This window comes from Branchiostoma lanceolatum, chromosome 3 (genome assembly GCF_035083965.1).
Source record: "Branchiostoma lanceolatum isolate klBraLanc5 chromosome 3, klBraLanc5.hap2, whole genome shotgun sequence".
NCBI lineage: Eukaryota > Metazoa > Chordata > Leptocardii > Amphioxiformes > Branchiostomatidae > Branchiostoma > Branchiostoma lanceolatum.
Genome location: NC_089724.1, coordinates 23,395,311 through 23,418,152, shown reverse-complemented (window position 1 = coordinate 23,418,152; position 22,842 = coordinate 23,395,311). Strand labels below are relative to the sequence as shown.

General features: G+C 41.2%; 3 protein-coding genes across 10 annotated transcripts in view; 1 reads left to right on the top strand and 2 right to left on the bottom strand.

Annotated features, from left to right (window-relative positions):
• Positions 1–62: 62 nt before the first annotated feature.
• LOC136431117 (rRNA N6-adenosine-methyltransferase ZCCHC4-like) lies at positions 63–20,401 on the top strand. The gene is made up of 13 exons (XM_066422364.1): positions 63–170; positions 1,016–1,113; positions 1,775–1,976; positions 2,370–2,553; positions 2,721–2,812; positions 5,833–5,914; positions 6,250–6,466; positions 6,791–6,894; positions 7,229–7,353; positions 17,914–17,989; positions 18,966–19,017; positions 19,368–19,527; positions 19,797–20,401. Exons 2-13 carry the CDS (start codon positions 1,017–1,019, stop codon positions 19,933–19,935), a joined length of 1,530 nt encoding a protein of 509 aa, XP_066278461.1. The 5' UTR covers positions 63–170; position 1,016; the 3' UTR covers positions 19,936–20,401.
• On the bottom strand, positions 8,029–12,869 carry LOC136431115 (leucine-rich repeat-containing protein 4B-like). Of its 2 annotated transcripts, none has more exons than XM_066422361.1 (2): positions 12,738–12,869; positions 8,029–10,877 (listed from the first exon to the last, which is right to left on the bottom strand). In XM_066422361.1, the coding sequence occupies exon 2, from the start codon at positions 10,734–10,736 to the stop codon at positions 9,057–9,059; it is 1,680 nt and encodes a 559-aa protein (XP_066278458.1). In that variant the 5' UTR covers positions 10,737–10,877; positions 12,738–12,869; the 3' UTR covers positions 8,029–9,056. The 2 variants fall into 2 exon arrangements, with proteins under 2 accessions (XP_066278458.1, XP_066278457.1); XM_066422360.1 differs by lacking the exon at positions 12,738–12,869 and adding an exon at positions 11,756–11,917.
• LOC136431111 (slit homolog 2 protein-like) overlaps positions 20,017–22,842 on the bottom strand; it is a 90,868-nt gene continuing 88,042 nt past the window's right edge. For all 7 annotated transcript variants that reach the window (XM_066422350.1, XM_066422346.1, XM_066422349.1 and 4 more), the window contains one exon: positions 20,017–22,101. In XM_066422350.1, the coding sequence (XP_066278447.1) occupies positions 21,863–22,101 (239 nt within the window). In that variant the 3' untranslated portion in view covers positions 20,017–21,862. The remainder of the gene's footprint in view (positions 22,102–22,842) is intronic.

Sequence of the window (22,842 nt, the reverse complement as noted above, 5' to 3'; positions counted from 1 at the left end):
ATTTTATGATTTGTGGTATCGTCGTGCAAATTCTCTAATACTCATCCTTCAAGCTATTGGACCATTCCGAAAGGTCGAAGGGTAACAAAGATGGCTGCTTCTGGACAAAACGTGAGACTTTGAAGTCTGCTGTTCGTTCGTAGATGCTGCGGCGTGGGTTTCTTTGACGGGTAAGTGTCTGATGGTTAACATGTCACTATTCCAGTTTAGCAATCCAGTTTTAAAAGTCCCTGTGTTTTTGTTGCAGAGAGCAAAGCTCATCACGTGTGTCAGTAATACTTAAGGGGAGGGGGGTTCTTGGGTCTCTCGTTGCTTCAAAATTAGCCTCCCTTGTACGTGTTGTAGGCTCCGCAAGTTTGATATTTTGGGTGACAGTCTGACTATTTGTTACTGATGGATTTTGAGTTAGATTTTCTGACGCCATCATGAACCACCCACCCTCCCCGAGTAATTGATAGATAATTATAATGATACATGTATTACTTAATTATTAGCCTGCTTATAGAGTAGAGTAGAGTAGAGTAGAGTAGAGTAGAGTAGAGTAGAGTAGAGTACAGTAGAGTAGAGTAGAGTAGAGTAGAGTAGAGTAGAGTAGAGTAGAGTACAGTAGAGTAGAGTAGAGTAGAGTAGAGTAGAGTAGAGTAGAGTAGAGTAGAGTAGAGTAGAGTAGAGTAGAATAGAATAAATTTTCGGTCACTGACACAGGTAGGACTGTTCCAGTTTAGACTGCTCTTCATTGTTGAATAAGCTAGTTCGGAGTTGCTACTACGCATGTGCAGTGTCAAAGGTGAAGGCCCCCGCGACGGAAACAGTGCTCGCCTCCACATTGTCTCGATTTGCATAACAACGCCCAGACGGGTCTTGTTTTCGTCGCGGGAGCCTTCACCTTTGACACTGCACATGCGTAGTAGCAACTCCGAACTAGCTTATTCTTTTTCACTCAACTGTCATGGTGGGTTGATTGTCTTGTTGCACTAAATCATGAAATTATTGGAAGTTGCTCTTTTTTTTTCAGTATGAGTGACCGCTTGACCAGTGCAGGCTGCGGTGTGGAGGTCTGTCTGACCAGTGAGTCTGTGGAGGACAAGTCTTCAGTTCCACACTGCCCTCATGGTATGTCCTTGAAAATGTCAGTCATTTACTGACAGAATCCAACCAGAAAGTTTCTGTCTTTTCTTTAATCAACGGGGACAGGCAACTACGTAGAATGTTAGCAAGAATATGTTACTATTTATTAGCAGAATCTATCAGCATTACATTTGTGTTTGTGTGTGTTTTCCGTACCTTAGCGCTTTGATTGTTCAGTTGAACTTCTTAGCAGAGAATGACAACTAAGTGAGACCAAGTTGTTGAAAACTTACAAATATGCTGACTTGTTGCGGAAATGCACTGTACTGTACTCCAAGTACTGTAGGGACGTCCTCAATAGATAGCTTTAAACAACACTTACACTTACAGTTAAATGTGCAAAGGTGGCAGTTTGATCAGTGTGATATAACCAGCTGCTGCTGGTGCGCATGCCAAATGGTGGTTATACCAGCTATATGTAGATACAGATACAGAAATATGATGAAATATCACTTGTCTAGCACTGCAACCAAGCAGGTTGCTGCAACCAAGCAGGTTGCTGCAACCAAGAAGTATTTTACAATACCAACATATCTAGAAGTCATGCCAGTCTTCTGGGTGCCTGCTCTGCAAATTTGCCTATCACTTTTCAGTTAAATAGCATGTTTCCAGAACTGACCCTGCTGTTTGACTTGCATGTTTCCAGGACCTACATTGTTGTTTGAGAGGTACATCCGAGGAGCGCCCTCTGGAGAGAAGTTTTATGCCTGCAGCGCTTGTCGTGATCGAAAAGAGTGCAGCTTCTACCTGAAGTATGGAGAGAAAATGTCGGAAGCCCGTCAGGAGGCCTGGGCAGACATCACCAGAGCCTCTCAGCCACTTTATACTCACAAAGAATTCTGCAAAAGGTAAAGGTGAACTTTATTTCTCATGTCATGAAACGATTTTCAGGATTTGTGTGAACATGAAGAAATATACATGTTTGCATGATTTATCACTATTACAAGCAGTGACAGTGTCAAAATATTTATTAGGTAATTTGCATATGGCTACAGCTTGTGTGTATTGGAACCTAGGTCTTACAGACTTAATAGAATTGCTTTTGTTAGCTAAAGGTTTGCCATTGGTTGCAGAGCTAAGATCTGGTAGAGAAGGAATAGAAGGTTATTGGAGTTCATCAGTTTATTTTGTACATTGATATGAGATGAAAGAGCAAGGGGCTTAGCAGTTACTGTTATTACTGCAGAAATAAAAGAATTGTGTCTTTTGTTATTGATACCTGTTTCCAAAACTTGTTTTAGGTTGGCAGAATTTCAAGCCCTTCCCATGTCAAAGAGGAGGTTCTGTGAAGCCTGCAGTCTGTTGTTGTTACCTGGTGAGTGGGGAGAACACAAACAGCATCATGTGCTGCAGACTGTAACCTCAGACCAGCTGACCAGACCAACTCACCTCCTTCATCCCAGGGAAAACAAGAAAACAAATGCTGTAAGTCTAAGTGTGTTTGTTTGTGTGTGTGTGTTTGTGTGTGTGTGCATGTGTTTGTGTATGTGTGTGTGTGTGTGTATACGAATATGCATCTACATGTATGTGTGTGCATATGTGTGTGTGTGTGTGTATTCTACAGTCATTAACCTTCGGGTTTTCCTTTACAGCAATATCTGTTCTCAGAGAAGACAGTGAAGTTTTTCCTGAGTCAGATCCAGCAGCTTGGCTACGACAGAGTGCTGTGTGTTGGAGTTCCTAGGTAACTAGTTTGATTTCTTGGTTCCCAGATCTTAAAACTGTATCGTTGGCAGGCAGAAGGAAAATAGAAATAAAAACAATCGGAGGCATTCAGTGATCCACAAACATATCAGCTTAAGTTGCAGTTAATGATATTGCAATAAAAACTTCAGCGACTATATAGGAAAAAAAATACCTTTTCAAATGTTTGTACCGAAGTATGAGCCTCCTGGGTTGACATGTGCCCAGAATGGTACAAAACCAAGAATTAAGAGGTCAGATATACAGTCAAACCTGCCCAAGGCGACCACCCGGCGGACCGAGCAAAAACGGTCGCGTTGGACAGGTGGTCGCCATGAAGAGGATTTGATTCACATGTTTCCAGGTCGAGGTTTTCAAATACAGTACGTAAATGGATGGAAATTATGTGAATTTAGACAGCATGACCCCCACCAGGTTTAATTCTCATTGACAGAAAGATCCTACAAAAATTTGATTTTCCGTTATCGTTGTAATAATTGTATAACGTTACCGCTACATCGTGTGCAAATTTTCGTCATAATTTTGACTACAAAACAATGGTTGCCTTGATACTCTCGCAGCGCCTTCCCGCATTCACACGTTACATTAAATAGTACACACACACACACACACACGCGCACGCACATCATTGAGTTTTAAGGCCTAAGACAAATCCCTAGATAGCACCTGCTAGCCCCAGTCTTTTTTGGGGCGCCGACCGCTGGATAAAAGGATCAAAAAGTTTTCGATCTGACAACTAAAGATATAGATGAAAACGGAACGGTGTGATTTCGTCGCGCCGCCAAGCTCGGTGCGACTGCATCGAAAGGTAAGCAAGTGCAGCAAAACACACAGCGTCAAATAAAGGTTTGTGAGATTCATGGAAATAAAAAGAAAATAAGAATATCAATTTTCATCAATAACTAGAATATTCGTAAATGTTCATGCACAAAAGCGTGTTTTAGAAAGGTCAGCGGTACGCCAAATCCGGGTCGCGCCAAATCCAAGATGGTGTCGGGACCAAGGAACAACATTTCTCGCCCGATGTTTTGCCCGCCGCAGAGTCATTTTACGGTGGAATTTAGTAGAGTCAATTCCATGTCACTGAGAGGGTTTTCAGATGATATTGCTAATAAGTTTGAACAATTTTAGAGAAAAGACTATTTCAGTTAAAATAATTCCAGACCGTTCAAACAATTAGAAATGAAAGTTTTAACATGTTTGAACTCATCTATATATTTTGGAAATATTATGAAAGTATTTGCACAAATATCTCTTTATTTAGAACAGTTTTCAAACATCTGTGTGATTGTTCTACTGTTGGAACATGTTCCAACATTTTGCATCATTCTCAAAATGGTAGATTTGGGTTATTGCCCCCATAAAAGTAGGTGCTAATCAGGCACTATTGTCTGCCTCTGTATATTTTTAGATTTCACGTCTGGACACTGGCAACTCTTTGTCTTTAGGTGTCTATGCATGGCACCTAGGCCTAATCCCCTAGACTTTGAAGGGATGTGTGAATTGCCCTGTTCCCAGCCCACTGACCCAGTTATATCATATTTGTAGAATGTTGGAACATGTTCAAACAAATAATCAATCTATGTTGCAACAGTTTAGAAACTAATACAAATAATGTGTTCAATGTTGGAAATTTGTTTAACCTGTTGGAACACAGCAGAAAATATTTATAACACCAAATAAATGTTGGAAATTGTTCTTAACAGTTACTTATCTCACATAGATTGTTACAAAGGTTTTGTAAATATTAGAACAAAAGGCAACAAACACCCTCTGGGTAATGTGGAATTGACTCTAAGACACAGACACATTTTGGTTGAAAATACGAAAATAGATAGTTATTTCTGTGAAATCTGACTTTTTGACGCCATGCACTACGTATTTGTTTTGAAAATTGAGTTTAAACCATACTGAGTTTGCGGTACACCATAAGATTACGATAGGCCAAGGAGGTTATATATAACCTCCTTGGATAGGCACAGCAACATCACAAAGTTCACAAACATTTGTCTTCACAATGTTTATAGGGGAACGTTTTATCAAAACACTTCATGGAAGAATCGATGCTATAACATTGCTATTCCATATATTTTCTTATTTTTGTCCTTCAAAGTCTTGAAAACATTTCCGTGAAATACGACAGCAAAATGATCCGATGTCACCACACGCTTGAAAATTAGGCGGCTGCCATGAGCAGGGATTGTGCTCTGTGCGGTCCCGATTCGTGGAGGTCGCGGTCGCGTTGGACAGGTGGTCGCCTTGGGCAGGCAGCTTAATGCTTGTGCCTATGGGGAAAATTTTCGGGACCGAGAAAAAGCGGTCGCCATGGCCAGGTGGTCGCGTTGAAAAGGTGGTCGCCTAGGCAGGTGTGACTGTATGTGGCCTTAGGCTTGATTGTACCATGTAGGAGTCTTTACATTTGTAAGTACAGTAATTGAGTAGAGCTGTGTACGTACAGGTACACAGGTTTAGGTACAGGTCCGGACCTGAACCTGTACCTAAACTACTTGTTCGGAAAATGCTAGATTTTCAATAAGGACAAAAGCATGTTTGAACTGGTAAAAACATAATATTTGATTGTGCTAGGTATAATTTTTATAAAAACACATGAAAATTTGACTCCAGCCTTGCAAATGTGTTTTCTGTGCTTTAGAGTGGCTTTAGAGCACCGCCATGGTAATTTCATAGTGATTTTATCTGTCAAAGAGGCCATCCCCTGAGTCAGGTCCAGTACCGATACAGCAGGGTCAGGTATTTTGGACCTGTACCTAATTGATTGTACCCGGTACTGTATCGTTACAGTGTACCGGTACACAGCTCTATAATTGAGTAGTTAGAAAAGTTAGAAATACATGCAAGACTAGTGTTACAAGCATATACATGTACTAGGTACATATACATGTAGGTGTGTGTCAAAATGGTACTACATTTTGTACAGTATGATATAAGCATATACACTGTTATTCCTTAGTATCAGTGGCTGGTCTTTGTTGGTTTCAGGTTACATGAGACCATTCAGTCCCGAAGAGCAGCCGGAACCTCCCAGTTGGACAGTTTATTATTGGACATCGACCACAGACATGTGAGAACATTTGTGTATTACTAAGTAGGAGCTTATTAATAAGCTTGTTAAGGCGTCCTTCAAAATTTTTTCGTAACTATAGACACTGCTGGAAAAACATATTTAGGGCCACATAGGTTATAAACCAGCAAAACTAGTATTTCAGATAAGCTGATGATTTTTCAACTTTTATTTTTTTAGTCTAAGGGAGTACTTTACTTTAAGTTGTTTACAAATGGTATATCCATTTGTGTTCTCCTATGGTCTTAATGATATAGAATTGTTGCTTGTGTGTGGAAGAACATGTTCTGCAGTAAGGGACACTTCTGCCACTATAACATGTCTGTTCTGTCCAGGCCCAGTTTTACAGTGAGGAACACTTCTGCCACTATAACATGTTCAACCACCACTTCTTCGATGGAGACTCTGCCAGAGATGCGTGTTTGCAGTTTTTACACCGTAACCATGGTGATGGGATCGTCATGGTAACAGATCCACCCTTTGGAGGCTTGGTGGAGGTGTTGTGCCACTGTATGAAGAAGTTATATGAACTCTGGAGAAAAGGGTTACCTGGTAAGTCTGTCTGCTTTTGACAAACTTATCTTGTTACGTGAAATCATCAAAAAAAGTTCAAACACTTGATTTTGGACAATTATATCTCCAATGTTACTTTATTAGATATCGTATTTTGTTACATAATCATAGAAAAACTTGTTTATTACAGTTTACAATGATGTCCCATTTGTTCTGATACATTATTTGTGGGACAATCGCCAGGGCTGAATGTGTGATGGATCGCTTTTGTTACATTTTTGATACAAAAGTAATGTAAGTTTTGTGTTTTCTGAGTCTTGAGACAGAATTTTGTAGTTTCTGAGGTATTCATTTGTTTTTCAGACACTTGTAGCCAGACAGAGCTCCCCACACTGTGGATCTTTCCTTACTTCATGGAACACAGAATAGTGGACGGTCTTCCCTCCTTCAAAATGTTAGACTTCAAGGTGGGTCATCAACAAAGCTGGTAAAAAAAGGTAAAGGTAGTCCCATGACCTTTTTGAGGCCGTAGGGTCAGTAGGCTATGGGACTACCTTTACCTTTTTTACCAGCTTTGTGGCACTGTGTCTAGGGCAAGGCATTGGAAGGTCTAGCTCATCCCTCTCCTTCCACAGCCTTTTGCCTCCCCAAACTGAAGTTATGTACCCATTTTTACACCTGGGTGGAGTGAGGAAAGTCATGTAAAGTGACTTTTCCTAATTCTGCCATGGGTTTTGATAGTCGTACATAAGATATTAATGAGTACATGGTCATGTGTTACATATGCCTTTACTGCATTAGGTGGAGTATGAAAACCACCCCCTGTACCAGGAAGGGCCCAAGTCTAAGAAGAGGGGTTCACCTGTTCGCATCTTTACCAACATCCCCACGGATCGAGTGGTTCTGCCCCAGGAGGAAGGGTACAGGTGAGCTGTTATATATATATACAGACCTGTATACATTGAATATAGTACAATACATTAGCCAGATAGTGGTGACTATTGTGGTGTAATACTTTATCAAGGAGACCCTTTTTTATCCAAAAGAAGTGATTCAGAAGTATCTTGTAAGCAATTATCAAGATAGATGTTTTCTTTATGATTTTTTTCTTTTCATTAAAATGAAATTGCAATGTTATGTCAAAATGTCTTCAATGTATCTGGAAGTTCCCTGGCTTGGAATGATCAGTAGATTACTGGGGATACATAAATGGTGGTGATTCACTGTAACACTCAGTTCCCATTGGAGTAGACTCTATAATCAAGCATTAGTCTTCTGGACTGACAGAGCGAGATTAAGGGATGAAACAATGCCCTAGGTTTTAAGACACCCACCCCCAATAGTGGTTGTGTAGTGATAACATTCACCCATAGAATTTTGGCAACATTAAGATTTGCATAGGAAGACGGTTATTTATCTCTAAAAAAAATGTAATTACACTGTTATATTATGATGTTGTGAAAGGGTGAAACGGCGGGTGAAAGGGTGAAAAGGAGTCCCTAAATTTTTATTTGTCTCCCCAATTTGTGGCAGTAGCCTGTTAGTACAGGCAGAGAGTGGTTGACTGTGAACTTTCATGTAAACCAGTCATACTCATAGCAGAAGGGCTACAAAGGTGTCTCTTTATTGACTTAATTGAAGCAGTTACACAGTAATATGAACTATCATCCCTCTGTACTAACATATCTTCCGCAGATGATAATTTTCTAACATCAACTGCTTGTTATTTCTATAGTTATCACCTAGTCTGCCTTGAATCCAACAATCCACAGTATTTACACATGAAGATTAAAGACAGAATTATCACAATCATTCACATATAACTGTAAGTCAGGCTTGCCCATTTTGTTACTACAGAAACAGCCCTAAGCTCTTGAACAGTTGCACTCTTTTCTGCTATTGATAACAAACCACAGAATAGACATCATACATGTAGTTTTTACTTAATAGTTTGGTTGTGCATAATGTCCAGATAATGCCTTCTTATCTTGGGTGAATATTATTAATACAGGTAAATTGCAGGTCTAGAATATCTATCATTTCGTAATTTCTACTTAATTTCCTTATGATTGTTACCCTATTACCACAATTGGATAACATATTCAAAACAAATATGCAGATTTTAAATCTAGTCATTGGGGTGCAGTGAAGGATTCTTAAATCTAATTTTTGTGTTACAAAGCTTTTGTAGTATTTACTTGTTTATTCAACACTTATGATGAAACTTCTGTTTCCTGAAACAGTCTGTCAACAGTATCCAGACAACCACCCATGGTTACTACTGTGACAGTAGTTTTTATTTTGGTGTGTTGTTGGTCAAGTATCAAGGGCACTTTGAACAAAGGTTTCTTATATTGGTGAAATATACTAATTATATCTACAGTAACTCACATGCTTTCATTCTGAAGAATTTGTTGCTCTTTTCTATTCCTTGACTTAACAGGACAAAGACTAGCTATCATATATCACAATGTTTTTCTGTACTTAAAGGCATTAACTTCAAAATCGTCCACCTACATATACTGTATCCTATTCAGAGTCTCAGGTCCCACTTATTAACTGTTAACATTACAGGAGTAAAGTTGTGATATTAGACAAGAGCACCATGAAAAAAGTTGGTAACTTCCTGTCACACAGCCACACTGGCACTGGCCCTGAAGGAAATCTTCATCAAACAGACTACAATGAACAGAACAACCAGCATGAAGATGAACATGCCAAAGACGCCCCCTAGTAGTTCCTCCAGGTTGTACTCGTGGTTGTAGTAGTCGTCGTAGTCGTACTCGTCGTGCCACTTGATGTTGATGCTCCCCGGGTCGATGACGATGCCTCCGGTCCCCTCCCCCTTGCCCGTAGCAGTCCCCTTGCCCCCGGTGGTAGTCTTGGGTGGAGTGGTGCGTGGCTTGGCAGCAGGACGTCTGGTCGGTGCAGGGCGTTTGGGTGGGGCTTTGGTGGCCGGCTTCTTCGGGGGGACGACGACAACTGGAGGAGGTTTAGTGGGGATGTCCGTCACGACGACCTTGAAGGGTACGATGTCGTACTGACCTTTAGCGTTGTCGGCACGGCATCGCCAGGTCCCGCCATGGGAAGCGTCCACCTTCGCCACGGTCAGTTTCCCGGTCCTGCTGACGCTTATGCCCTTGACGGTCTGTCCAGCCGTGATGATGGCGTTGCTGGGAGTCGCCCACCTCACGATCGGCTGGGGCTTCCCTTCGGCATGAATGTCTATGGACAAACTGCCTCCAAACCGGACCACTTGGGACTGGTCCACTGCGCTGGTGATGAAGACACCACACTCCAGCTGGTTCTTGGGAATCTCCTCGAGGAATTTACCGCTGAAGTGTCGAGGGGCGTCGCAGACCAGCGGGATGTAAGTTACCGGGTCAAACGCCCCGATACGATCCACCGAGTCCTTCAGCCACTGCAGGTTACAGTCACACAGCCAGGGGTTCTCCCACAACGCAATGTTCAGACCTTCATCAAGGGCATGGGAGGGCTCGAATGGAAAGAAGAGGTTCTCCGGGAGGGTGTCCAGCTTATTGTTGGTCAGGTCGAGCTTCTCCAGGGCGTAGTTGTCAGCGAAGGTTCCGACCTCAATGCTCTCGATGTGGCAGCTGCCCAGCTTCAGCTCCTTCAGCTTGTTGAGGGTCCTGAAGGTCGTGTTTTTGATGGTGGAAAAGTTGTTCACGGAGAGGTCAAGGGTCACGATGTTGGGGATGTCTTGGAGGGTTGGAATCTTCTTGAGGTTGTTCTTCCTGATGGAGAGGAGGACAAGGTTGTTGAGTCCCTGGAAGGCGTTGTCGTGGAGCATGTTGAGGGTCGGGATGGAGGAAAGGTACAGGTGGGTCAGGCCGCTGAGGTCTCGGAACGCCCCGGCCGTGATGTTCACCAGGTGGTTGTTGTAGAGCTTGAGCTTGGCCAGGCGCGGCAGGAACATGGGCGGGATGGCCGTCAGGTTGTTGAACTGCAGCGACAACTCCGCCAGGTTCCCCAGGCCGAAGAACGCCCCCGCGTCGATGAAGTACAGCTGGTTGTAGCTCAGGTCCAGCACGGACATGGCCACCAGGTTGGCAAACTGGTTGCGGAGGAGGTTGGTGATCTTGGTTTTGTTGAGGTACAGCTCGCGGGTACCGATGGGGATCTGTGCGCTGGGGACCAGAGCCATCTCCTGGTTCCCGCTGCAGTCCACGATCTGGTTAGGGACGTCGCAGCGGCAGCCCTGGGGGCACGGGGAGCGGGCCTGGCCAGAGACCGCTGTGATTATGGCCAGCACGACCACACTGAGACATAGCACAAGCCTGCCCATCATGTACAGTACAAGTCTGTCCGTCCTGTACTACTGGTGCTGGTACTGGTCACTGCTGAGACAGCAGCTGTACTGCTGGTGCTGGTTCTTTTCACAGTTCAGCAGTTATACTCCTATGCTCCTAGTGCAGGTGCTGGGTGCAAGCTAGAAGGAAGTAGAAAAAACAGTTTATTATATTATAGCTCAGTACTACTGATGAACAAGTACCCTTATGGCAGTAAACATGATTGTGTGTATTTATGGTAGAAAGTTACATTGAAAACTCTTAAAGCTTTGAGCTGAAATGAAAATCATATCACCATTTGTTTGCTTCCAACCCAACAATAAGAGTAACTATTATGCCTGTCTTTTGTTTATGGCATGGGCAGCAACATTCAAGTGTGAGGTGTGGTCTCCAGTTACTGTAACAGTTGTATGTGTCCCACAGTCACACAACCTTGTTCAACATGGTACATGTATAACATCTAGTTTTTCTGATTATAAAAGTGGTCTGCCCGGGTCTCAAATGGTGATTCTTTAAATTTTCATTGCAATGATCATGGTACGTGCTACTTGTAAGGTTAAGCAATGAGGGCAGCCTTCCAGAAAATGTCCACGCTTAAAATAGAATTATACATTGCGATCCTAGTAACTGTTTAGATGAAGATTACAACATCAAAACATTTCATCTGAGAGTAAAATGCAGCAATATTGTAACTGGAGTTTCAATGAAAACTGAAGTTGATGGCTAAATGATTTTTAAGAACAACAAAATCCTTTTCAGTCATTGACAAGTACTAGATTATTAAATGAACCATTGGTATTCAGTAAAGTGATATAGATTTAAAAGTCTTTATTCATATTTTATTGTTTGGTTGGAATGATTTCTTCACACGTTTTCTGACTTTAAGCCTAGAATGAAATGTTTGAAATAGCTGCATGTATACATCCATATATACAATTTACATGCTCGTGTAGACAGCCACACGTTGCCATCAAAAGTCACCGTTTTGAAAGTTACAAAAAGTTGCAAGACTGCTTACCTGAAGGGGGTTACAGGTATATGAATCTAGAAGGTACGTTTGCAGGCTTACAATCCCATACCTGTCTCGTCTCTTAGAGACGGACAGGAGTTCTTTAGCAGGGAGGGGTCTGTCTGTGACCGCCTGCTTTGTGACTGGTTTATGACAGGCAGAATGAAGGATATGGCAAGTGGGTGGACCAGTCTACTATTCAGCAATAGTGTATGCACTTTCCAAGCAACATAGGCCTGTTATAGCTTTACCAAGCTGACCGCAGAGCCAGCATGGTCTAATCTGTTTATATGTCAAGGCTGTAAAATGCAGAATTGGGATGTTTGGTGATGATCAGGAGGAACAGTGTCTGTTCGAATTTGTGTTCCGAATGGTTTCTTCCAGTATTCTTGATATGAGCTGGATTGTGCTGGGGTGCTCAGTTCTACACAGACAGTGAGTTTCCTGTTTCTGAGGTGCTGGTTAAGTATGTGAGGGCAGTCTGTTTTTAACAGCCAGCACCTGTCAATCACAGTTACAGCTGGTACAATGGGACACATGCAGGGTGTGTCTAAACACCCCCGCCCCTCCCACCATGTACCACTGAGGTACAGTACTAAATGTATTTAAGTTTGCAGCAATTTTATTTTGTGGTACGTAGAAAATGTGTTCGCGTAGGATTTAGGTTCGCGGTTGAAATAATGGGGAAGACAAGTAGAGGACAGAACAAGAATTTTCGTGGTGGTTTTAAGTTCGTGTTGAAGAGGTCACATTGAACTGCAAAAAATCTTAATGTTTACAGTACCTATGGTCGGGCACTCGAAAACACAACAGTTGCTGTTTTTTCTTAGGCCAGCGACTGAGTTTTACATCTGATAGCATCTTCATACATGAAGTTTTCTTCTGGTTATTGGATGAACATTTATATATACATTTTAAAATGCTTTCCATTCAAAAACCTTTGCAGATACAGTAACCCACTGTCCTACTAAAAGATAAATCTACTACCTACCTTAATCCACACCTGTGCTGTACTCCTGTGTTGTACACCTGTGCTGTACACCTGTGCTGTACCCCTACGCTGTACATCTGTGCTGTACCACCGTACAACTTGCCCGTCTCTTAAATGAAACCCCAACTTATCCCAGTTAGCGGTATATAACCTACATCGACAGGACATCACGTCATCTTTTCTCTGAGTGTAGGCAGTTGGCCAGACTATCACATCTGACAATGTCATATGTTCTCTTGAAGTTCATGTGCATTCATCAATTCTATAGGGAGCCTTGGAGCCATGCAAAATGCTGATGGTGAAAAAATCTACGCCCCCTGATCATGACATAGGGCTCAGTGTCCAAATGTCTTCTGCAGACATCCCACTGCCTCCTGCTACAAACACTGATTTCCACAACATTCCTGAGTCCATATCTTTGACAGATTTGGACTTTTCGCTTTTTAAACATCCCCTAAATCATTATATGTTCTTCCTTTTTAACAGATTGTTTTGGGCTGCAGTTTGAATGCCTTCCGTAAAGTCAATTGATATATTATACTTTTGCTTGTGTTTGTAATCTTCCGATTTACAAACTTTGCCATTGGGAACTTATTTCACACGGACAGTTTGTACTCTAATTTCAAAGAAATGTCTGCATACCAACTGATAATGATTATACTTGGGTGTACAGAGAGTCAGAGAGATAAAACACTTAACCATTGCCTCTTTTCCCCTGAGACAAGTGCCTTCTTTAAATATAGCAAGGTACATGTACTATATATCCTCTGCAAGGTCATGGATGTCCTTCCACCTGAATCTTACCCCCAGTCTACCAATGCATTTAGGTACATCTGTCTCGTACATCTGTCTTTGGGTTAAGGCTTTGGTGATGTTTGGAAAAATGCATGTTTTGGCCATTCACTACAGTATTCCAAAAATGCTGTACAGGATGGTGCAAAAATCAGCCACAAGTGGGACAGATGAAATCACATGACAATCGTGGGTGTGTCTCAGTCAGTCAAACCACACAAAACCACTACCCATCCATGAAAATGTTGTCTCCAAGCAGATGTTGGGATGGAAATTAATAATCATTTACACTATTGGCTTATCATCATATAATGAACATTTAGATTTTAAATGTAACTTGTTTGACCTTCTCCTGTCTCCTAACTGGGAAGAGTATCACATACATTGTACATTGTACACAAAGGCCCTTGAGAAAAGGTTGGCTAGATTTGGCACTGTGCCAACTGAGACTTGCTGGCACCAGATTTGTTGGCAGAAATCTTGAATACCAGAAAACATGCCTCATCTGATAATTGTAAATTGACATTCTCATCACATACTACATACTTCTTCTATAAGGTAGATTAGTCTCGTTGTTATGTAGCACAAGATGCCAATGGCATGATGCAACTGTTGTGCAATAAAATGTATTCTATTATTCTGATAGATGCTTTATTGCAATTGATGATAATTTTTTGGTTCCTCATTGATTATGCAAATGATGTCCAGATCTATATCATCTATGTTAGGTGATGGTCACCTTTCATTGACTTAATTTAAGTACAAGGTATGTCACAAGTATGATGCCCCATCATTTACCATTAAGGAAGAATAGCACTTTTCAATTGATTATGCAAATGAGGTGTTCATTTGCATGATTGGCAACTAATACTGTTCCGCATGTACATGTACATAGTAGATACATGTACATACAATATGTACATACAATATGTATCAAATTCCTAATTCCTATGAAATAATGGAAAGTACCGGTTTTCTCCTTAATCATGAAAAACTAAGCCTTAGTTTGCATAATTTTACATCTGATTCATAATTCACATCTGTGCATCTCAAATTTAGCTACGGACATCATGAAAAGCTATTCATTCATTCATCATTCATTATTTCAGGCATTATTCTTCTTCAGAGGAAATGTCTGAGTTTGAATGGTATTAAATATCTCTTATAACATTGGCTGAGTTTTGGCTCCCATAGTTAAAGACAGTCACAGGAAATGAGATGACCTCTCACAACTTCTTGTAACTTTGGGGAATACAGTCAAACCTGCCTAGGCGACCACCTTTTCAACGCGACCACCTGGCCATGGCGACCGCTTTTTCTCGGTCCCGAAAATTTTCCCCATAGGTACAAGCATTGAGCTGCCTGCCCAAGGCGACCACCCGTCCAACGCGACCGCGACCGCCACGAATTGGGAGCGCACAGAGCACAATCCCTGCCCATGGCGGCCGCCTAATTTTCAAGCGTGTGGTGACATCGGATCATTTTGCAGTCGGATTTCACGGAAATGTTTTCAAGACTTTAAAGGACAAAATAAGGACAAAAAAGTATGGAATAACTATTTTATAGCGTCGATTCCTCCATGAAATGTTTAAATAAAACGTTCCCCCTATAAACATTGTAAAGAGAAATGTTTGTGATGTTGTTGTGCCTATCGCCGTAATCTTATAGTTTACCGCAAACTCAGTTCGGTTTAAACCCAATTTTCAAAACGAATATGTAGTGCATGGCGTCAAAAAGTCAGATTTCACAAAAATTACTATCTATTTCTTGTATTTTCAATAAAAATGTGTCTGTGTCTTACTAAATTCCGCCCAAAAATGACTTCGCGGCGGGCAAAACATCGGGCGAGAAATGTTGTCCTTGGTCCCAACGCCATCTTGGATTTGGGCATTTTGGCGCGGCGCGGATTTGGCGTACCGCTGACTTTCTAAAACACGATGCTTTTGTGTATGAACATTTACAAATACTCTAGTCATTGATGAAAATTAATATTCTTATTTTCTTTTTATTTCCATGAATCCCACAAACCTTAATTGGACGCTGTGCGGTCTGCTGCACTGACTCATACCTTTCGATGCGGTCGCACATAGCTTGGCGGTGTGGCGCGGCACGACGAAATCACACCGTTCCGTTTTCATCTTTAGTTGTCAGATCGAAAACTTTTTGACCCTTTTATCCAGCGGCCAGCAGGTGTTTTCTAGGGATTTGTCTTAGGCCTTAAAACTTCGATGATGTGCGTGTGTGTGTGTACGCGGGAGATCGCTGCGAGATCATCAGGCGACCATTGTTTTGTAGTCAAATTTATGACGAAAATTTGTACACGATGTAACGTTAGCGATATACAATTTACAACGATAACGGAAAGTATAATTTTTGTAGAATCTTTCTGTCAATGAGAGTTGAACCTGGTGGGGGTCTTGCTGTCTAAATTCACATAATTTTCCATCCATTTACGTACTGTATTTGAAAACCTCGACCTGGAAACATGTGAATGGAATCCTCTTCATGGCGACCACCTGTCCATCGCGACCGTTTTTGCTCGGTCCGCCGGGTGGTCGCCTTGGGCAGGTTTGACTGTACATGTACACATGTTTTCTGTGTCAACATGGCATCACTGTAATCCCTGTATGACACACTGATACACATTGCTGGGCCACATTTGGTTCATATGACTCCGCCTGTCCATAAGGAGGGACTATTCTTGTTTCAGGGGATAAGATTTCATAACGGCAACATTCTATGCCTAACCCCTGTAATACCATCCCCTCCCTCGCCCATTTACATCTGTTCAACTTAGTGTCACTGACCCTGGTCCAGTTGCAACAAGGCCTAGTTCAAGTGCAGCATAATCTCTTAAATTGCGCTTGGCAGAGAATTCTGGTTTTAATTGCTTCAGATGACATAATCATCATGGTGTTTATTACAGCTGTTTGTGTTGTACATTGTATGTCACCGACAGACAGTTATGGAACAGTTTGGTGAGGGGAGGGCCAAGAATCTGTACTCCCACTCGTAATAGCTTTTTGTCATCTATCAAGTAGCTTTCCTTACATTGAGTCTAGTCAATAGATATTGGTTTATGACAAAGTCATCAGAAGTTGGATATTGTGCAAGAGCTTCGTAGCTGTAAAGGGCTGAAATGGGGCCAGCATTTGAGATGATTTATGTGACCTGTTAGGTCGTGGCAGAATTACTCCTTACTGAACATTTTCTCGGTTGTGTCATATTTCTAGATGTTAGAGCTGGTTGAAGTCCTGATCTCCTGATGATTTGAAGTAGCTGAACTCCTCTGGATTGATCCCAGTGTAGAACACAGAAAAGTAGATCAGTGAACTTACATTTCAAACAAGTACACATGTAATGAGTATGAAGCTCCTGTCCTTTTAGGAATGTAAACTTTCCTCATTCATTATGCAAATCAAGTCTTAATTTGCACAATTAACATACCATTACATCAAGGTTACCTACTGATCAAAAATCATAAAAATTCATTCATCCATTATTACTCAACTTATCCTGTTTCAAAGTCTGCAACTGAGACGCCCCCTGCAGTTCAAAATGAAAGTTGCTAGAGGGCCCAAACTTATGTGATTTCTTGGAGCACAAGTGCTATCTCCCACCGCAAACTCATGACCATAGCTTGCATAGAACAAGAAAAGCTAATCATTTCCTCAATAGGACATGACCTAACCACATACCAAGACATTTTCATGACAATTATTCCATAGCTGTTTGCATTATGCTGCTAAACCTCATACATGTACATAGTAGATACATGTACATACAAACATACATGTACATCCAAACACCACCCAAAACAAAACATTCTTGGCAAAGGCAACAAGGCTTTCAGTCATGGCTGTGGAGTTAGGCAGAAGCTGCTGTGGCTTATCAGCACACTTCTCACTTCTAAAGGAAAGTTAGGGAGCAGGAAAAGTAAGACATACCATAGGGCATCTTCAGTCAATTCAGTCTGTCAAATCATATCAATGCACTTTTGAATTACAATGCAGATTGGCCAAAGAGATAGTAACCAGTCTTGTATACTTTCTTGTTGTGCAAATAAATAAACAAACAAATAACCATACACATCTACCTTGGTTTAAAGGCTGTATCTAAATTGCACATTTACAAAGAATGTTTGAAATTCCATAAGTTTTATGAATTTCTAGAAAATTAGAAATATGACACCAGGAACGATCAAGTCTTACTGTTGACAGTTCTATTTGAGATGCCCCCCTCCCAACTAATGAAATCAGGCTGAGCACAAAAGTGAACAGTACTCCCAATGAGTGATGTCCTTGGGGTTCCCGAGAGTTCAGAAGTTCAGCCCAGACAAAAGGAAACCCTGGTCTCTCTCATCGCCTGTTTGCTTTTCCCACAGGTTCTGTGGCCTCTGCAGGAGATATGTGGCCACTGAGAATAGACACTGCCAAAAGTGCAACTGCTGTACTTCCAAGGTAAGCCTGCGTTGCTAAGGCACAGGGTTCTCCTGATGGAACATGGAAGGCCACGCACATCAATTAAGTAGATGCTTTATTGACAGAACAAAATAAAAAGTATGGTGACTTTCGCACTGTCCACTCCAAAGTACAAAATAAACCTTACAATTCTACTTACGAAAGTATATAGGTTTGAATATGTGAATCTCTTTTAACAGTTATATCTTGATACAGTCAGGTAAGTCTATTTGTGGATTTCAGTAACTTTTCTAGTTGCAAAGCAATAATTTTATGCATTCACGCATTTTTGCATCATGGGGGGAAGCAAAATGTAAACTACATTCAAATGTACTTGTGATATTCTCTTGAAACTGTTGTACTAAAAAGCAAAGAAATGCAAATATTTTATCACGTAAAACATCAGGGATGTTACTATTAATAGTTCAACTGAAAGCAGCCTCACTGTTGAGCTCCTGGTTCCAGTTATAGTTGCTAACTGGGAGACCCTGGTTCAATCCTGAATCAGGACAGGACACCTCGGTTGGGGCTGCACCCATTTTTTGGAAGGGACATAAAATTGGCATCCCTATTTCGAGGTGTCTAATAGCATGCTAGCAACCCCTCCCTGTAGAAATATAAACCTGCTACTGAAACAGCAAGGAAACTTGCTGTTCTATGTGCCAATAGGCACTACAAGGATCTAAACCAACAAAATAAACATAATGTGTGATGGATGTGTGTTTGTGGGGGGGGGGAGTGAAGGTAAACAGCAGGGTTACTATGAACTGCTGACTGTTCTTCCTGGCATGATGATTTATGCTGATGTCAGCACATCACTATGAGAAAAAAGTATTTAGTCAACGGGTAATGAAATCCAACATACCTTCAGCTTAAGTTCACACGTGTAAGGATTTCAAAAACACTTCACATAATCAAGTTATGAAGATTTCCTGTATGAAGATTGAAGATAACATTTTGCCGTTCTATTCCACAGGATGGCAGAACCTATGTGCACTGTGACCTGTGCCAGAAGTGTGTGAAACCAGGTACGGTCCAGTAAAGTTACTCTCCAAGCAGACGTTTGGCTCTGCCTGGTATTTGATGTGTTCTTAGACGTTTTTGTCGGGCTGTTTTATCCTGTTTTCTGTGTTACGCCAAGCCAAACACGTAAAAAACCAAGGAAATGTAGTCAGAAGTTTTTGCTTCCAAATGCACTCGGAAGTCCAGTATACTGGACAATGTGGAATAATGAATATGTATTTGGATTGTGTTAGGGAAGAAATTTTAAGTTGGTAGTAGGGATTCTGAAGTTGTGGGATCAGTTAACACACATTGTCAGAGATTCTGATATTCCCTTTCTACTTCTTATGAAACCTTCACCACCCCCCACCCCCAGCGTGGCTTCACTGTGAGGTGTGTGAGCGGTGTGAACCCAAAGGCCATGTCTGCAGCCAGAGGAGTCATCTGGTTGGCTGCTACATCTGCGGGGACCCCAGGCACAAGAGGAGGGATTGTCCGCAGAGATTTTCAGAGGAGAGGTACTCTGGGACAAAGAGGTATGCTGGTTTACTGTTAAAGGGGAAATTTTCATGGTGGTTTTATTTTCGGGGTTTCGTGTTGGTTTGTTACTGTCCAGAAAACTTCATAATCTGAGATGGTCATCACACATTAAACGCAGTGACCAAATATACTGTGTATGACAAGGGCACATTCAAATTTGTTGTTTGTTTGTGATTTTCATTGTATGCGTTATACTTTCAATCAATTCTATTGTACATGTAAGAAACAGAAGATACATTTTGTATGTTCATCATTCTCCTTGTAGGATGTCAGGCAAGAGGAAAAGGAATATGGAAGGTAACAATGAAACATCTGGGCCAGTTAAGCAACAGAAATGTAGTTCCAAAAAACGAAAAGTCAAAAGGAAACAGAAGCAGAGCAACAGAAGACAACAACAACTTTGACAAATGTTTTTGAAATATCTATAATTATGAAGGTCAAATTTATTTCATTTGATGTCACAAGCAAGAAGTCAAGCCTTGGCATCAGGTTTTATAATTTATTGATTTATGTGGCATAATAGTGATAAATACAATAAAAATCTCCATTGCAAGTTAATGCTAGATTTTCAACGTTAAGACCTACAACCATTTGTACAACATCTTCGCATGAGGACTTTGTATCTGTCTGGCAGACTAGCTAGTCTGGCATTGTAGCAGCCTAACATCATGCTAATTTGTCTTTACAATGCAGCACTTTATTTGTGTAAATGTTTCCATTTAGATCCGGGAATTCTTTCCTACATAGTTAAGTGTATGTTACGTGTACTGTTGCCATGCCAAGACATGCTCACATTGAGAAAACGTACGTCTTGTTGTGTTGTACAGCTAAGCAGGACTAAACATATAAAGCTTGGATCCTACACAATGATACACTTTTCTGTGCTGCCTTATACACACACACAAAGATTGGTTAACAAATGTACAAGAAATTCAATGGCATCCAACCTTAGTCAAGACATCCTATTATACACATGGAATATCAGGTGAAGTTTGTGTTCCGTGTATATATATATATAATATGTATAACTTATATATCTAAAATTTTCCTACAGTCGACACTGTTACATACATAAGTGTTTTCACATTGTTCCTGGACTTGGCAGCAACATTCTAAAGGGATGACAAACACTAAACCACTGGTACAAAAATAATGACCACAGAATAAATAACAGGAATATAAAATAAGTTTGCCCTGTGGTATGTTATACACAGATTAATCAATAATACTGACAACCTCGGACGCTGGGATTTGGACGTATGACTCAATCACTAAATTTGTTACATTTTAGAAGGATCACTCATAATCATCACCATTATTTCTCAAACACTGAAAACCCATATATTACAATGAGACATCATATTCTTCAGCCCTTGTCAGTCTTATTGCACACAGATGTTACATGGTGGATGTAAGCGCTATGTTGATAGAATGGTCTCCCACAGCAGTTTTATTCCATGAAACAATGACACAGTTCGGTTCCAACAATTTCAAAAACGTTCAGAAAAAAATTAAGTTACAGTTGTGACTTGTCATAGCTGCAGTGGTTCAGGCAGTCCATGAATCTATATTTGTTCCATGTACAATCTGTGTTGAATAAGTCTGACAGAGCTGTTCTAACAACCCCCTCAAGAACAAAGGGTTGTTCCAACAACCCCCTCTGGAACTAGAAGCAACAAAGCAGAATTGCCTTAAATACAGCCCGCTGCAACTATGGACATCCTTATTACCAGAATGTCTGGTCTAACACAGTCATCACAGGAAATAAAAACATGATTTTTTTCTCCATGCATTCCATGATTAGCAGAACTTGTCTGTTATCCACACATCCAAGTTGGTTTCACCAAACTTGCCAAAATCGTAAAATTGTAGCAGATACTAAATACACCAACTGACGTGCCAACTAGTACTATATACAGGTCCAAGTCTTGGCTAATTTATCTGCCCTTTTTGTCTCCTTCCGCTTTCCAGTCAGCACTGAAATCTTATGAACCTCCCAGACAGACTCGGCAAATTTTATGGCTACTGCCAGGAATGCTCTAAACTCACAAGTGAAAGAAAGCTAAGTAGAATCCAGCCCTCTTCTGGAGAATCTTATAAAGTTTCCCACAATATTTACGAAGCAAATCATGATGAAATGAGGTAATGGCTTGGTTTCCTTGCCCAAACAGAAATCTCTTGCATATACACGAGGTCCTCTGGCCTGTGGGAATCAACCTTCGCACAGGATGGACCTCACCTTCTGGTCACTTTACAATTTACATTACTCCATCTATTCTGTCCAGTCCTTGGTATTTCTCTTATACTTTAGGAAGAAAACATCTCTGGACTTTAGCATTCCTGGCACCCACACTCTAGAACTCTCGTCCATCCCTGCTTGAAACTTGTTCCGTCCGGGCAGTAGACTCTGGTCCGCCGGGATTTGAACCTCGTGGGTTTACAGCAGAGACCGTTGGAGCAGAGGCCGCTACAGCGCACGTTGCCCACTCTTTTCCGGCTGCGGCAGACGGACAGGCCTTGAACGACCTCGATGTACTCTCTGAACCGCTCGCTGGCACAGCGAAGGTCAGCTGGGGAAGTGGACAGGGTCACGTTTAGTTGAACAGATCTGATAAAAGTTACCCATCCAGCCTGTTGCTCTGGTTATCTTGTATGACAGACTGAGGCTATTTCTGTCTTTTCTTCAGCCTGTTAAGCCTAGAACATCTGTAAGTTGGAAAGTAAGCTCTTGTTTTCCTTTCTTTCCATCGGACACATATTCTGGGTTTGGCTTTTGTGTGGAATATAAACAGCATATAGGATTTATCCCTATAGCCTGTAGACGAAAAGGAAGGCCGTAAGGCTTTTGTCTGGAATGAGATTCAAACAGAATGGTTACCAGCATTTTACAAAGAGCACCTACATATAGACTGGTAACATGTTTTTTTCTTGATCTGTTAATCTGAGTTCATATCGGTAACAGATTTTGACATTTTCAAATTTAGCAAATAGCAACCCCAAAACAGTAAGTCATGAGTTGTCAAAGTAAAGAGCATTTCGACTGTTTAATGGTCCTTAATCATTCATGTTGCATCACAGGTGGCATGCTAAAAGTCGACACAACCTCTAATTCTGAAGTTGTTAGCTGTACTCTGCTAGATGAGTATAAATCCAGTGTTCCCTGTACGTGTGAGATTAGATGGGTTACTCTTACTAGACTAGTGTTCCCTATGTGGGTTAGATGAGTTACTAGTACTCTCTAGGCTAGTATTCCCTATGTTAGGTTACATGAGTTACTCAAGTGTTCCCTATGTAAGGTTAGTTTGTTTTTT

Coding starts and splice junctions, on each gene's coding strand:
- LOC136431117 (XM_066422364.1), top strand. CDS start 1,017: ATGAGTGACCGCTTGACCAGTGCAGGCTGCGGTGTGGAGGTCTGTCTG. Junction 17,990..18,965: donor GCAACTGCTGTACTTCCAAG/GTAAGCCTGCGT, acceptor TCTATTCCACAG/GATGGCAGAACCTATGTGCA. Junction 19,018..19,367: donor CCAGAAGTGTGTGAAACCAG/GTACGGTCCAGT, acceptor CCCCACCCCCAG/CGTGGCTTCACTGTGAGGTG.
- LOC136431115 (XM_066422361.1), bottom strand. CDS start 10,736: ATGATGGGCAGGCTTGTGCTATGTCTCAGTGTGGTCGTGCTGGCCATA.